The sequence below is a fragment of the Muscardinus avellanarius genome (assembly GCF_963383645.1).
Source record: "Muscardinus avellanarius genome assembly, chromosome: 1".
In the NCBI taxonomy this organism is placed as follows: Eukaryota; Metazoa; Chordata; class Mammalia; order Rodentia; family Gliridae; genus Muscardinus; species Muscardinus avellanarius.
This window is the reverse complement of record NC_137786.1, coordinates 225,170,557-225,186,789: the sequence shown is the minus strand read 5'-3', so window position 1 is coordinate 225,186,789 and position 16,233 is coordinate 225,170,557. Positions and strand designations below refer to the sequence as shown.

Here is a 16,233-nt window from a genome sequence, read left to right as displayed (position 1 = left end):
AATGAAGAAGAGCTGCAAATGATATGCTTTAAATCATAAATATTTGTATTAAACTAAGAAATGACAATTTTAAGAGAAAGAATGAGTTTAGGAAAAGAAAGCTCAGCTGGGCCTGGTGGTGTCCATCTGTAATCCCAGTCTTTGGAAGGCTAAGATAGAAGGATCACTAGTTCGAGGTCAGTCTCAACAACATAGCTAGACCCTCAGCAACTTAGCAAGATTCTGTTTTAAAATAAATTAAAAGGGTTGGGGTGTAGTTCAGAGGTAGAATGCCCCTGAGTCCAATCACCATTACAAAAAAAAAAAAAATCCTCTTTCATAGCAAGCAGAAAGAAAACTTCAGCTACTTAATGAGGCCATTTGCAACTCAGTGAGACTGTATTTAAAAAATAAACAATTAAAAAATAGAGCTAGGGGTGTGGCTCGGAGGTAAAACGCCTCTGGGTTCCATCCTCAGTACCACACACGAAAAATAATACATTAATACAAGACATGGCGAAGATCAAGGGAGTCAGTCTGGGTATGGGGGAGAATGAATGAAGGACATATGTACATGTGTAAGAATACCAATGCCAATCTCAATATCTTGTATGGCGAAGGGGAGTGGAGTGGGGAGGAAGCCGGGGGGGAAGGAAAACTCACCAAATGCTATGTAGATGCATGACCCTGTCACTCTAAACTACATTATGATGTGAGACTATATTACACCAATAAAAGTATTAAAATATACCCTGAAAGTGGTCTCATTGATTCTCATTCATAATTTATTATTTATAAATGAGGTTTAGGGAAGCTGAGCAAGACCATGTTGCTCCTATAGTAACCAACGTGCAGCTGTTGAGATAGCCCCAGCTCCATGGCAGACGCTGTATCTCCCCGGCAGACCTGCCTCTGCTGCTTGTGCCCGTATCTCAGTTGCTTCACTGTGAAGCCCGAACACTGAGTTTGGGCCTCTGAAGACAAAGAGTGATTGCCCTTCATTTTTCATTTTTTCAGGACCTCTCATAATTCCCACCTAATGAATGGCGAACTGTACGGAAGCGACACATTTCATCCTGCTAGGACTAACTCATGCCCCAGAACTGCAGGTTCTCCTCTTTATCGTGTTTACTCTCATTTACCTCTTCAATGCGGTTGGAAACCTGGGAATAATCGTGTTGATCCTGCTGGACTCCCGTCTCCACACTCCCATGTACTTTCTCCTCAGTCATCTGTCACTGGTGGACTTAGGATACTCCTCTGCTGTCACTCCCACAGTCATGGCTGAGTTTCTTGCAGAATACAAAGTCATTTCCTACAATGCCTGTGCTGCTCAGATGTTCTTTTTCGTAGCCTTTGCTACTGTGGAGAATTACCTCTTGGCCTCGATGGCCTATGACCGCTATGCAGCAGTGTGTAAGCCCTTGCATTACACCACCACCATGACCACAAGTATGTGTGCTCGCCTGGCCATTGGTTCCTATATCTGTGGTTTCTTGAATTCTGTTGTTCACGTTGGGGACATCTTCAGTCTCTCTTTCGGTAAATCCAATGTGGTACATCACTTTTTCTGTGATGTCCCAGCAGTCTTGGCTTTGTCTTGCTCTGATACACACCTTAGTGAGGTGATTCTGGTTTTTATGTCAAGCTTTAATGTCTTTTTTGCTCTTCTGATTATATCAGTCTCCTATCTGTTCATATTTATTACTATCTTAAAGATGCGCTCAGCTCAGGGATACCAAAAGGCTCTGTCCACCTGTGCCTCTCACCTTACTGCAGTCTCCATATTTTATGGGACTGTCATCTTCATGTATTTACAGCCCAGCTCCAGTCATTCCATGGACACAGACAAAATGGCATCTGTGTTCTACACCATGGTCATCCCCATGCTCAACCCCCTGGTCTACAGCCTGAGGAACAAGGAGGTCAAGAGGGCATTTAAGAAAGTGACTGAGAAGGTAAAAATTTCTACTTAAGAGGGGATTTTATTGAAGGGCATAAGATAATTTTGTTTATTTGCTCCCAGACCTTCCCCAAACAATTTTTTACATTTAAGCTCCACCATGCATAGAAATTCCCGAGTAATAGCCTTTCCTCTTCAGAAGTCTGTTGTCTAGTCAAAGGAAAACCTGTGCATGAGAAAGGCCAAAAGGAATTTTTAGATGTTTGGGGGCTTGCTTGTTGAACCTTAGGAATGACACTTGATTTATTTACCTGTACCATTTATATTTCCCTACAACATTACAATATAAGCATGAATTTTAACCAGGGGAACAAATGTACACATAGGTATGGCTGTGGAGGCACATACACACTGATGTGGGGAATCTGTAACAGGTAAAAGGAGTACAGATAGTTTTGTAATAACAATAATTAAACTTTCTAGGGCAATTTTTTTTTTTTGGTGGCACTGGGGATGGAACCCAGAGGCCTTTTACCTCCGGGCTACACTCCTAGACCTATTTTATATTTGATTTGGAAACAGGGTCTCTTAAAGCAGCTGAGGCTGGCTTCGAACCTGAGTGATCCTCCTGTCTCAGCCTCCCAAGCGCGGGGATTACAAGCGTGCGCCACCACGCCCGGCTTATTTTTATTTTCTAAAGAAACTATTTCCTACATGAATTTTAATTTCATGGAAAAATGGAAAGTACAGATGTATCCCATATACCCTCTTCCCTGACAAACTCATAGCCTCCCCCACATCAATGTGGTGCATTTGTTACAATTATTAAGATATATCATTACCCCCAAATCAGAGTTTACATGAATTCACTATTGGTGTTCTGGCTTCTGTGGCCTTGAACAAACACATGACATGGATCTACCATTAGAGCAAAATCCACAATAGCTTCACTGCCCTAAAATTTATGTTTTTCTGCCTACTCATTCCTTTCTCGTGCCTAACTGCTGGTAGCAACAGATAACTTTTCTGTCCAGTTTTGCTTTTTCCATAAAGTTATGTGGGTAGAATCATACAGAAAAATGCCTTTTCATATTGGCTTCTTTAACTTAGAATATACATTTCTTTCCTCCAAGCCTTTTCATGGCTCACCAGCTCATTTATTTTTAGCCCTGAGTAATATTGCATTGTCTGGATGAACAAAATATTATTTATTCACTTCCTGAAGGATATTCTGGTTGCTTCCAAGTTTTGACAACTATGAACATGTACTTTTTAATAATACTTTATTCAACCTCGCTGGACTTAATTCTGATGTTCATTGTTGACCCACCCGACACTTCTATACTGAACATAGATGTTCTTCAATGTTCCACCCTGGACTGCTTCTGTTTTTATTGAAATTTCAGTTGAAATCTCAGAATGGATGCGTATAACACTAAGCCCTTGCTTATAATCTCCTATTCTAGAATCTGTACTTAATACTACATCTAATCTAGATATTACAAATTAACTAACATGGCTTCCAAGAGGTGGAAAAATTAAACTCTCTGTTGCCACCACTCTCACCATGTCCCATCAGACTTCTTTTTGCTCTGTATCAATAGCAATATTAGTCTTTGTTTCTTTCTTAAACACAGGAAGTACATTCACACTGAATGAAACTGTTTATCCGGGCTTTTTTTGGGCCTGCAATGTTCTTCCTTTATGTCTCATCTTAATTATTATATATCCAGAGAGCCCGATTTAACTACTCACCTAAAATTATCATCTTTCACATCTATTATTATTTTTCAGCACTGCATGTTTTTTGATTGTGACAAGAATAGTTATTATGATATAGTCCCTCAAAATGTTAAATTGTACAGTATAATTTTGTTAATTACAGTTAACAGAGGCTGTTAGCAGATTTCTAGAAATTATTCATCTTGCATAACTGAAACTTTATGCTTATTTAACATCAGCTCACCACCCTCATACCTCCCACCCCTGCCACATTCCCTAAAAACTATCGCCCTATCGCCTTCTCTTTTCTATAGAAGAATTTAACTATTTTAGACACATTATATAATGAAACCATGCAGAATCTGTCTTTCTGTGACTGCCTTATTTCACTTAAGAGTGATGTCCTCTAGTTTCATCCATGTTGTGATGTATAACAGGATTTCTTTCTTGTCTAATATTCCATTGTATGGATATACCATGTTTTTCTAGCCATTAATTCAATGATGAACATTTAGGTTGCTTCTACTCCTTGGTTCTTATAAATAACGTCATAATAAACACAGAGTTCATATATCTAATCAAGACTCTGAGTTCTATTCTTATATAGTTATTCTTTTTTCATTTTTTGGGTTCTTTATAGCAGTTGTGCCATTCCCAACTGTGCACAAGGATTCTAATTTCTCAAAATCCCCACTAACACTTTTTTTTTTTGTAATAATCATCCTAACAGGCAGATTGGTTTGCAGCATTTCCTGATGACTACTGATACTATCTTACCTAAAACCACTGTTCATTTGTCAGACTTCTTTGGAGAAATGTTTATTCGAGTCCTTTGTTCATTTTTTAGTTGAGTTATTTGTTTTTATGCTATGGAGTTGTAGGAGTTCCTTTCATATTTTGGTTATTATGGTCTGGATATTAAATGTCCACCAAAGGCTCATGTGTTGAAGACTGTCCACAGCTGGTGGCTCTTTTGCAAGGTGGTAGAACTTTAGAAGGTGGGATCAGGCAAAAGAAATGGGGGGCACTGGGAGAATGTTCTTGAAGGGGATACTGGGACCCTGGTCCCTTTCTCTCTCTTCCTGTTTCCTCACCACCATGAGATAAACAGTTTCCTTTGCTGAATGCTGCCTGCCATGATGTCTGCCTCTCCACTGGCCCAGTGTCAACAGGGCCAAGTGACTATGGACTGAAAATACATCTTTCCTCCTTGCAAGTTGATTTTCTCAGGCATTTTGTCACAGCCACAGAAAACTATCAGAGTTTTTAATCCCTTATCAGACACTAAGCTTTCAAATGTTTTCTTTCATTTCATAGGTTACTTTTCACTCTATTATTTCCTTTTACTGTACTCCAGCGTTTAGTTTAAATAGTCATATTTGTCTAATTTTACTTTTATTTTCATCCTTGTATTTTAATGTCTAAAATCAATGCAAACCCAGTGATATAGAATTTTTCTATAATGATTTTGCCAGAGTTTTACAGTGTTAGGTCTTACACTTAAATCTACTTTGAATTGTTTTCCCCCCCCCACACACAAACGTCAATTAAAAGTAGATTGAGTTCATGCCTAATTTTCATTATTTATTCAGTTTAATACAGTTCTGACATTATGAGTAATAGAAAAAAAGTGATTCACTTTTAAATAAATGCATTCTATCGCACTTGAGATACAAAATGTCATATCTTAAATGAATTAATGTTTCTGTCTCAACTGTGTCCTTTTACAGAACTCAATGTATTCACATCACAGTTTTCAAAAGCATCAAATAGGCCAAGTGCAGGAGAAATAGAGAAAAATAAAAAGCATTTTAAATTTATTCATATGTGACTAACAAGTTTCTCACACTTTAAAAAATGCTGAGAATATCAGCTATGTGGGACATTTATCTCTCTACAAATGTTTCCAGAGGGTAAGTGCTGTTCATTTATTTATATATTTGTAGAACCACATCATCTCTTGTCACTCCTTCGGTCTTAACCCACTTCATTTACACCAGTCTTGCTATTTTTGACACTTTCAAGCACATTCCTCCCTCAAGCCCTCTCTACTTGCTATTTCCTCTGTGGCTATTTCTCCATTTCCTGCAGGTTTCCTGTAAATGTCACCCTATAATAAAGTCCTTCTCTGATCACCTTTTAAAAACAGCCATCCTCTCGCCCCATGGACATTATCCCCTTGCCCTGTTATTCATAGTAGTCCTTCTCAAAACTCCCTTTCTTAATTATTGGCTTGCTCGCTTTCTTACCTAGTTATCAGTCTCCCCATCTCAAATAGAAACTTCATGAGAGCAGGTAGCTTGTTTTTCTCATTCAGAACATGATTCTTGGGGGCTAAATGAATGTTTGCTTCATAGATTTTCAACAGCTATTTGTTAAATGAATGAATAAATAAATTAAATCTCAAGTTCAGTTGTATGATATACTAAATTACAGCAATAAATATTGTAGATATATTTCCAAAGTATTCAAGAAGTAGAGCTGATTTTCCAACTTGTTGAAATAATTTCTTTTGGGTACTGGGGATTGAAACTAGGGGTATTCTACCTCTGAGCCACACCCTTAGGCCTATTTTTCCTATTTCATTTTGAAACAAGACTTTACTAACTTGCTGAGGTTGGCCTTGAAACTGAGGTCCTTCTGCCTTGAACCTGAGATCCACCTGTCTCAATCCAAGTACTGGGATTATGGGAGTATGTCATCACACCTGTTTTTTTGTTTTTTTGTTTGTTTGTTTGTTTTGGTGGTACTGGGGTTCCTGGAAACCCTTCTACCTACAGGCTACACTCCCAGACCTATTTTTAATGCTTTTTTAAAATTTGGAAACAGGGTCTTTTAAGCCAGCATGACTGGCTTCAAACCTGTGCGATCCTCCTGTCTCTGCCTACCAAGCGCGGGGATTACAAGCATGCATCACCATGCCCGGCATCACACCTGGTTTTTTAAAAATATTTTTATTTACTGATTGGTTATACTTTCTATTTTGTGGCACAGTGTTTTTTCTGAAAACACATAGTCTAGTGGACTATTTACTAGGCCTACTAATTTTTAACTCTGTTATCTGTTCTTTCACAGTACTGATCAATATATTTAATTGTACACTCATCGTTGTATGTGTTTACTTTGTCTTCCCCATAAAAATAAAAATTCAATGTGTACTGGAATAATTCCTCATGTGGTTACTAACAGAAATTCATGCCTGTAACAGAGTGCTACACTCAGAACAAATTTCTTTTAAAGTGAATAAGTAAACACAAAAGGAAATAAATAAATGATAACGGGAACAGAACTGTACCGAAATATTCATCATTCACTTGCAAAAAGCAGAACATGGATAACAGAATATATGGGGTCACTTTGCAGTAACACATCACTGAACACTCAACACAAAGGTTTTGTATTAATTTTTTGTATTAATGTTTGTTGTAACAAAATTGAAACTTGAGGATGTAAATCAAGGGATTCTAGAAGTCAGAAATCTGAAATCAGCTTCCTAAGCTGAAGTTCAGGCGTGGGAACGGTTGCACTCCCTCTGGAAAATGTTGGGAAGACCAGTCCTTGTCTTTAATCTTAACTGTAGTTGCATAAATCTCTCCTCTGCCAACATGAATGAATTGCCATCTTCTGCCTTTATTTCTTTTGTAATCGGCATAAAATCCCCATTATGTAAAATTAAAGTTTATAATTTATTGATATTAAGAACATTCATGATGTTATGCAACCATCACATCTATCCAATTCCAAAACATTTTTTATTACCCCTGAGAAGACTTGAAATCATTAACCAGTAACTCCCCATTTTCTCTGTCCCCTGCCTATGGTAACCATCAATCTGATTTTTGTCTATATGAATATTGCTTTTCTGAATATTTTATTAAATATTCATAAAATCTGTGACCTTTAAGATGTAGCATTTGTATGACTGGGCTACATTCTATTTTATACCATATTTTGCTTACCCATTCATCAGATTATGGATATTTGGATCATTTCTAACTTTTGCAAATTGTGACTAATACTGCTGTGATCAAGTACAAGTATTTTTTTTTTTTTTTGGTGGTACTGGGGGTTCCTGGAAACCCTTCTACTTCTGGGCTACACTCCCAGACCTATTTTTATACTTTTTTTATTTTGGAAACAGGATCTCTTAAGCCAGCGCTGCTGGCTTCGAACCTGCGTGACCCTCCTGTCTCTACCTCCCAAGTGCTGGGATTACAAGCCTGTGCCACCAAGCCCAGCAAAGTATTTTATTTAAGTGCTTAAATATTTGTTTAAATCTTTGGATATGTAACTACTATTCTGTAGTTTTTAAAAAATTTTTATCTGTATATTGTATTCATATATCTTAATGGAGTACAAGATGGTGGAGGCATACATGCACACATCACCCAATTAGCCCTTACCCAATTCCCGCCCCATCTCCTTCCCTCCTTCTCATATTTGGCTTAGTGGTTGACTTTGATATGTTTGTTAATGTATACCATGTACATTAGAGAATTTCCCTCTTCCCCCCTCCCATCCCCTCAGTTAGGTCACCTTATTTGCTTATTTATAGTATCTCTTTCTTTATCTAGAGTTCCTTCTAAGACATTTTCTCCCTAGCTTTTGCATATTAGGGAGAGCATTCAATTTCTTACTTTTCTGTGACTGATTAATTTCACTTAGTATAATGTTCTCCAGTTCCATCCATTTCCCTGTAAATTATGTAATTTTGTTTTATTGTGACTGAATAAAATTCCATTGTATGTATATCCCATAGTTTTGTAATCCATTTATCCGTTGATGGACATCTTGGCTGGTTCCATAGTTGGACAATTGTGAATTGTGCAGCTATGAACATAGATACACATGCATTAGTTTGGTAGTTTGGTTTCCATTCTTTTGGATAGATACCCAGAAGTGGTATTGCTGGATCATATGCTAAGCTCATTTCCATTTTTATGTGGGTCCTTCATACAGTTTTCTAAAGTGGTTCAAATAATTTGCAGTCCCACCAACAATGTATTAGAGTTCCCACTTCTCCACATCCTCCTCAGCATTTGTTGTTGCTTGTGTTTTGAATGATTGTCATTCTAGTTGGAGTTAGGAGAAATCTCAGGGTAGTTTTGATTTGCATCTCTCTGATTGCCAGTGATGTTGAGAATTTTTTCATGCATTTATTGGCCATTTGAATTTCTTCTTTTGTGAAGTGTCTATTTAGTTCACTTGCCCATTTTTTGATTGAGTTATTTGTTTTCTTAGTGCTGAGTTTCCAGAGTTCTCTATATAGTCTAGATATTAGTCCTCTATCAGAGGAGTAGGTGGCAAAAATCTTCTCCCATTCTGTTGGCTCTCAGTTAAGGTTCATAATAGTTTCCTTTACTGTACAGAAGCTCTTCAGTTTAGTGCAATCCCCTGTATTGATTCACCATTTAGTTTGTTGTGCCTTTGGGGTCTTGTTGAGAAAGTTTTTACCTGTGCCTATGTTTGCAGTGTTGAACCTATGCCCTCTTTAAGGAGCCTAAATGTCTCTGGTCTAATTTCCAAGTCTTTGATCGATCTTGAATTGACTCTTGTGCATGGGGAGAAAGTGGGATTTATTTCCATTTTCCTGCATATAGTTAACCAGTTTTGCCACCACCATTTGTTGAACAGGCTATCTTTTTTTCAGTGTTTGTTTTTGGCCCCTTTGTAAAAAAAAATCTATTGGCTGTGTGTGGATTTGTTTCTGAGTCTTCTATTCTGCTCCATTGGTCTATGTATCTGTTTTTGTGCCAGTACCATGCTGTTTTTATTACAATGGCTTTGTAGTATAGTTTAAAGTCAGGTATTGTGATTCTTCCTGCATGGTTTTTGTGGCTGAGAACTACTTTGGCTGTTCTGGGTATTTTTTTGTTTTAAATGAATTTAAGGACTGATTTTTCTATGTCTGTGAGGAATGATCTTGGTAATTTAATGGGTATTGCATTGAATCAGTAGATCACTTTTGGAAGTATGGGCATTTTGATGATATTTATTCTGCCTATTCATGAACATGGAAGATCTTTCCATCTTCTTAAGTTGTCTTTGATTCTAAGGTCTCTTTTCAGTGTTTTATAATTTTCTTTGTAGAAGTCTTTTACGTTTTTGGTAAAGTTTATTTCTGAATATATATATATATATATATATATATATATATATATATATATATATGATTTGTGGGAAATCCTGAGTAGAAGTGTTTTCTATATTTTTTTCCAGTGGATTTATGATTGGTATACAGAAAAGCTTCTGATTTTTAAAGATTGATTTGGTATCCAGACACTTTGCTGAATTTGTTGATAAGTTCTATATGCCATATAGAACTTGAGTTTGTTGAGTTTGTTGGGTCTTCTAAGTATAGTATCATGTCATCTGAAAATATTGAAAGTTTAAGTTCTTCTTCTCCTATTTGTACTCCTTTGATTTCCATATCTTGCCTGATTCTTCTGGATAGAGTCTCAAGTACTATATTGAAAAGAAGTGGTAATAATGGACATCTTTGTCTTGTTCCTGTTTTTTAGAGGAAATTGTAAAAGTTTTTCCCCATTTAATATGATGTTGGCTGTAGGCCTATTGTAGATTGCCCTTATGATGTTGAGGTATGTTCCTTATATTTGGATTCTCTGCAGTGCTTTTAGCATAATTGGATGTTGGATTTTGTCAAATGCATTTTCAGCATCTCTTGAAATAATCATATCCTTTTGGTCTTTGGCTCTGTTTATGTGATGAATTACATGGATTGATTTTCATATGTTGAACCAGCCTTGCGTTCCTGGGATGAACCCTACCTGGTTATGGTGTATTATTTTCTCTATGTGGTTTTGAATGCATGTTGTATTTTGTTTAGCAGTTTTGCATCCAAGTTCATCAAAGATATAGGCCTATAATTTTCCTTCCTTGAGTGTCTTTATTTGGTTTTGGAATTAATGTGATGTTGGCTTCATAGTATGTATTTGGGAGAGTCTTGTTTCTTTCTATTTCATTAAATAGATTGAGGATTATTGAGATTAGTTCTTCTAAAAAGATTTTATAAAATTCACTTGGGAAACGATCTGTTCTGGGCTTTTCTTTGATGGTAGGCCCTTTATTGTTATCTTAATTTGTTTGATTACTAGTGGTTGGTTTAAAATTTTTATATCTTCTTGACTCACATTAGGAAGTTTGTATTTATCTAGAAAGCTGTCAATTTCTTCCAGATTTTCCATTTTGTTGGAGTATATTTTTTTAAAGTAGTTCCTGAAAATACTCTAGATTTTTTACACTGTCAGTGGTAATATCTCCTTTCTTATCTCTTTGTAATTTGGGTTGATTCTTGCTTTTTTAAAGTTAAGTTGGCTACTGGTTTATTTATCTTGTTAATTTTTTAAATAAACCAGCTTTTGGTTTTGTTGATTTTCTGTATTTTTTATTCTCTACTTCATTGATTTCTGTTCTGATTTTTAATAATTTCTTGTCTTCTGCTGGCTTTGGGGTTAGATTGTTCTTTTTGAAGGGCTTTGAGGTGTGTCATTAGGCTATTTAGTTGGTGATTTTCTGTTCTTCATACTTGAGCACTCAGTGCTAAAAAATTTTTCTCTTAATACTGTTTTCAAAGTGTCCCAGAAATTTTGATATGTTATATCTCTATTTCCATTTGTTTCTAGAAATTTCTTGATTTTACCCCTTACCTCTTCGATGACCCATTCTTCATTTAGCAGTGTGGCGATTAGTCTCTACATGGTTATGTGGTTTCTCTGGAATTTCTTATAGTTGATTTCTAATTTCATTCCATTATGGTCTGAAAAGACACAGGGAAGTATGTCACATTTTTTGAATTTTCAAGTGCTTCCTTTTTGGCCCAGGATGTGATCTATTTTGGAGAAGTTTCCATGAACAGCTGAGAAAAATGTGAACTCTTCTTTAGTTGGGTGGAAAATTCTATATATGGCTAATAAGTACATTTAGTTGATGGTGTTCTTTAGGTTTGAGTCATCTTTACTGACATTTTGTCTAGAAGATCTGTCTAATGGTGTGAGAGGGGTGTTGAAGTCTCCCAGTTTTATTGTGTTGGGACGTATGTGTGACTTAATGTCATTAAGAGTTTGTTTTATGAAAGTAACTGAACGTATATTTGGGGCATAAATGTTGACCATAATAATTTTTCTTGAATTTCAGAAATTTTTTGTAGTTTTCAAATATATAATATTATGTATTTGATTAATTTAGATGTTGATGTAATGAAATTACTTTCTTAATTCCTTTTTCAGATCCCTTATTGCTAATATACAGGAATATAGGAACATAGCTAATTTTGTTTGGTGATTTTGAATAGTATCAATTTGCTGAGTAAGTTTTTCAACTAATAGATATTTTTGTATACTCTTTAGATCTTATTCTATGTAAAATCATGTCATCTGAGATAGGTTCATGGCTTATTTTCCAATTTAGATTCCTTTTATTTCTTTTTATTGCCTAACTGTTCTAGATAGGACATTGAGTATAATTGTGAGCCTAGAGGAGAAAAGGACTATTTTTCTTGTACCTATCATAGATGGAAGGTTTATATTTGTGTGTTACTGGGGGTGAAAGCCAGGGACTTTCTACTTCTGGGCTATACTCCCATACCTATTTTATATTTTGGAAACAGGGTCTCACTAAGTTTCTGAGAGCCTCACTAAGTAGCTGAGGCTGGCTTCAAACCGGTGTGATCCTCCTGTCTCAGCCTCCCAAGCACTGGGATTAATAGCATGTGCCACCAAGCCCGGCTGATGGAAGTATTTCTGTCTTTTATTTTTGAATATGATTTGTTGTGTTTTGTAAAAAATAAATTATCTTTTCCAAGATGAAGTTCATCTCTATTCCTAGTTATTTGAATGCTTTCATAATCTCTTTTGTGTAGTAGTGAGTATTAAACCCATGGGCATTTTGCTTCTGAGCTATACACCTAGTCCTATTTTTTTTTTGTGCGTGTGTGTGTGTTTAGTACTAGAGATGGAACCCAGGGGCATTCTACCTCTGATCAACATCCCAGCCCTATTTTTTTATTCTTTATTTTGAAACAGGGTCTCACTGAGTTGCCAAGGGCCTCACTAATTGTAGCTGAAGCTGTCTTCGAACCATGACCTTCCTGTTTCAGTCTCTTAAATGCTGGGATTACAAGTGTGCACCACCACACCCGGTTCCTCATCCTATTTTATTTTTAATTTTGAAACAACATCTTCTTATGTTACCATGTGCTGGCCTCAAACCTTCACTCTTTCTATCTCAGACTTCTAAATATTGGGATTACAAGTGTGTACCACTGCACCCAGCTGATTTTTATAATTTGAAAAAATATTTTTTGCAGTGCTTCAGATTGAGCCTAGGAAATCATGCTAGGCAAGTACTCTACTACTAAGTCACATCCCTTGACTTTTTTTTTTTAAATCATGAAAGTACATAAGATTGTCCTAATTACGTTTTCTAGCTTAAAAAGAGGATTTTGTGCTATTAACATGATTTAGGAGCATGACATCAGCAAGATGGCAAAATAGAAAGTTCCAGCCCCCACCCTCCTACAGAAATGATGATTTAACAATGACATATGGACCAAAATAATTGTGTGAGAAGTCCAGAATCCAATTGTGAAATTGCGGTAATCTAGATGAGTCCAAATCTAAAAGCCACATTTTAATGAGTAAGAAAACAAAGTTCACTTTACTGGCATCAGCTTCTACCTCAAGCTGGCAGCCTTCAGCTCTTAGAGTCATCCTTCTGGCCTCAGGGATAAGAAAGCAGAGCATATCTCAAAGTCTCCATCCTTCAGTGCTTCACCCAAGGGGAAAGCGGTGCTTCTCTTACCAGGGCTGCACAAATCTGAGAGGTGGAGAGGAGATGCACAGCCCTGAAACTTCTCCTTCAGGAGGAAAGAAAAAGAGTTGAACATGCACCCAACAGACCATTATGCCAAATGAAATAAACCATCCCCAGATGGACAAATGCTCCATGAGTCCAACACACAGGGGATATTTAAAATAGTCAAGGTATAGAAGTGCAGGTAGAATGGTGATTGACAGGGACTATGCAGAGTGAGAAATGAGGGGTTGTTCTTCAACCAATACAATATTTCAGTTATTCAACATGAGTAAGTTCCAGATATATGCTATAGTATAGAACCTATTGTTAACAATAATTTAGTGTACACTTAAAATTTATTAAGAAATCAGGTCTAATGATATATTACCACAATGAGAATAATATGAAAAAGTCATTTGTTGAATTGCTTGATTTTCATATATTGAATCACCTTTGCATTATGGGAATAAATTTTACTAAATCATAATATGTCTTCCTTTGAAGATGGCCATAGATTTGGTTTACTAGCATTTTGTATCATTACATCTATATTTACAATCAGTGGTCCTTAGTCTTCTTTTTTTTTTGTAGTACTGGGGTTCCTGGAAGCCCTTCTACCTCTGGGCTACACTCCCAGACCTATTTTTACATTTTTATTTGGAAACAGGGTCTCCTAAGCCAGCTTGCGCGGATGGCTTCGAACCTGCGCCATCCTCCTGTCTCTGCCTCCCAAGCGCGGGGATTACAAGCGTGCACCACCATGCCCGGCCTTAGTCTTCTTTTCTTTGACATTTTTGTTTCCGTAGTGTTTGTCTCATTGAAGTAGAAAGTATCCTCTTGTCATGATATATTTTTTTGAAAAATCTTAGAGAAGAATTTGAATTAATTATTCTGAACATATTCAAGCAGAATTTACTAGCTGATTCAAATCTTCTCACTTTTTAATTTTTTATTTTATTTATTTTTTGTGGTTCTGGGGATTGAAACCAGGGGTATTCTACCTTTGAGCTGTACCCCCAGCCCTATTTTTTCATTCTTTTTAAAAAAATTTATTGGGACATTATATTTATATATCATGATGAAGCAGAAAACTTGTGTAGACATAAATGCACACATCACCCAGCCAGCCCCTACCCAGTGTCCACCCCACTCCCTTCCTACCCCTCCCTCTCATGCTTGGCTCAGTGGTTGCCTATGATATGAACTTGTACATCGTGCATTTTAGAGTTTCCTTCTCCCCTCCTCCCATCCCCACAGTTAGGTTGCCTTATTTGTTTCTCTGTAGGATCTCCTTTTTCACCTGGAGTTCCTCCTATGACCCCTTTCACTCTGCTTTCACATATTAGGGAAAGCATCTGATTCCTTACTTTTTGTGACTGACTAATCTCGCTTAGCATAATGTCCTCAAGATCCATCCATTTCTCTGTAATTGCTACAATTGTGTGTTCTTTTTTAATGGCTGAGTAAAATTCCATTGTGTACATATCTCACAGTTTTGCAATGCATTCATCTGTTGATAGACATCTTGGCTGGTTCCATAGTTTGGCAATGGTGAATTGTGCAGCTATGAACATAGATACACATGCATTAGTTTGGTAGTTTGGTTTCCTTTCTTTTGGGTAGATACCCAGAAGTGGTATTGCTGGATTTAGATTTGTAGATTTGTTCCCATTCTTCTGAGGATTCTCCATACTGTTTTCCAGTGATTGTGCTAATTTGCAATCCCACCAACAATGTTTTAGAGTTCCCACTTCTCCACATCCTTGCCAGCATTTAAAACATACACTGGAAAAAAGATAGCCTGTTCAACAAATGGTGTTGTCAAAATGGTTAACAATATGCAGAAAAATGGAAATAAACCCCACTCTCTCACTCTGCACAAGAGTCAATTCAAGATGGATCAAAGACTTGAAAATTAGACCAGAGACCTTGAGGCTCCTTGAAGAGGGCATAGGTCCAACACTGCAACACATAGGCATAGATAAAAACTTTATGAACAAGACCCCAAAGGCACAACAAACTAAAAGGCGAATCAATATGTGGGATTGCATGAAACTGAAGAGATTTTGTACAGCAAAGGCAACTGTCAAGAACCTCAACTGAGAGCCAACAGAATGGGAGATTTTCACCACCTACTCCTCTGATGGAGGACTAATATCTAGAATATACAGAGAACTAAAGAAACTCAACACTAAAAAACCAAATAATCCAATAAATAAATGGGCAAGCGAACTAGACACTTCACAAAAGAAGAAATTCAAATGGGCAATAAATGCATAAAAATGCTCAACATCTTTGGCAATCAGAGAGATTCAAATCAAAACTACTCTGAGATTTCACCTAACTCCAACTAGAATGGCAACCATTCAAAACACAAATTTCATTCTTTATTTCTAAACAGGGTCTCACTAAGTTGAGGAGGGCCTCACTAGCTGAGGCTGGTCGCAAACCTGTAATCCTCCTATCTCAACCTCTCAAATGCTGGGATTACAAGTGTGGACCACCACACCTGGCAAATCTTCTCACTTTATGTTGATCTCTTTTTCCCATTTTCCTGTGTGAATTATGGTAGTTAGTATGGGTTTTCATATATCTACTGGTGTAGTTATATATCATGGTGAGGGGTCTAAGTGATAAAAACCTATATGCAACAACACTTGGTGTGTTTCCCTCTGGATCCACCACATTCTCCTGCCCCCATTCATGTTAGTGGGATAGGTAGTGATACCTTCATACATGGATATAACATTGTTTGAATTGTTTCCTTTCTAAAGCCTCATTTTCCCTTACAACAACTTCTTCTCCCAACCCCTTCA

At 36.8% G+C, this 16,233-nt stretch overlaps 1 protein-coding gene across 1 annotated transcript in view; it reads left to right on the top strand.

Annotated features, from left to right (window-relative positions):
- LOC308260304 (olfactory receptor 5B2-like) overlaps nt 1–16,233 on the top strand; it is a gene marked incomplete at both ends in the record, with an annotated part of 30,497 nt that overhangs the window by 8,007 nt on the left and 6,257 nt on the right. The window contains one exon of the mRNA XM_080691610.1: nt 1,800–1,937. Within this exon, the coding sequence (XP_080547736.1) occupies nt 1,800–1,937 (138 nt within the window). The remainder of the gene's footprint in view (nt 1–1,799; nt 1,938–16,233) is intronic.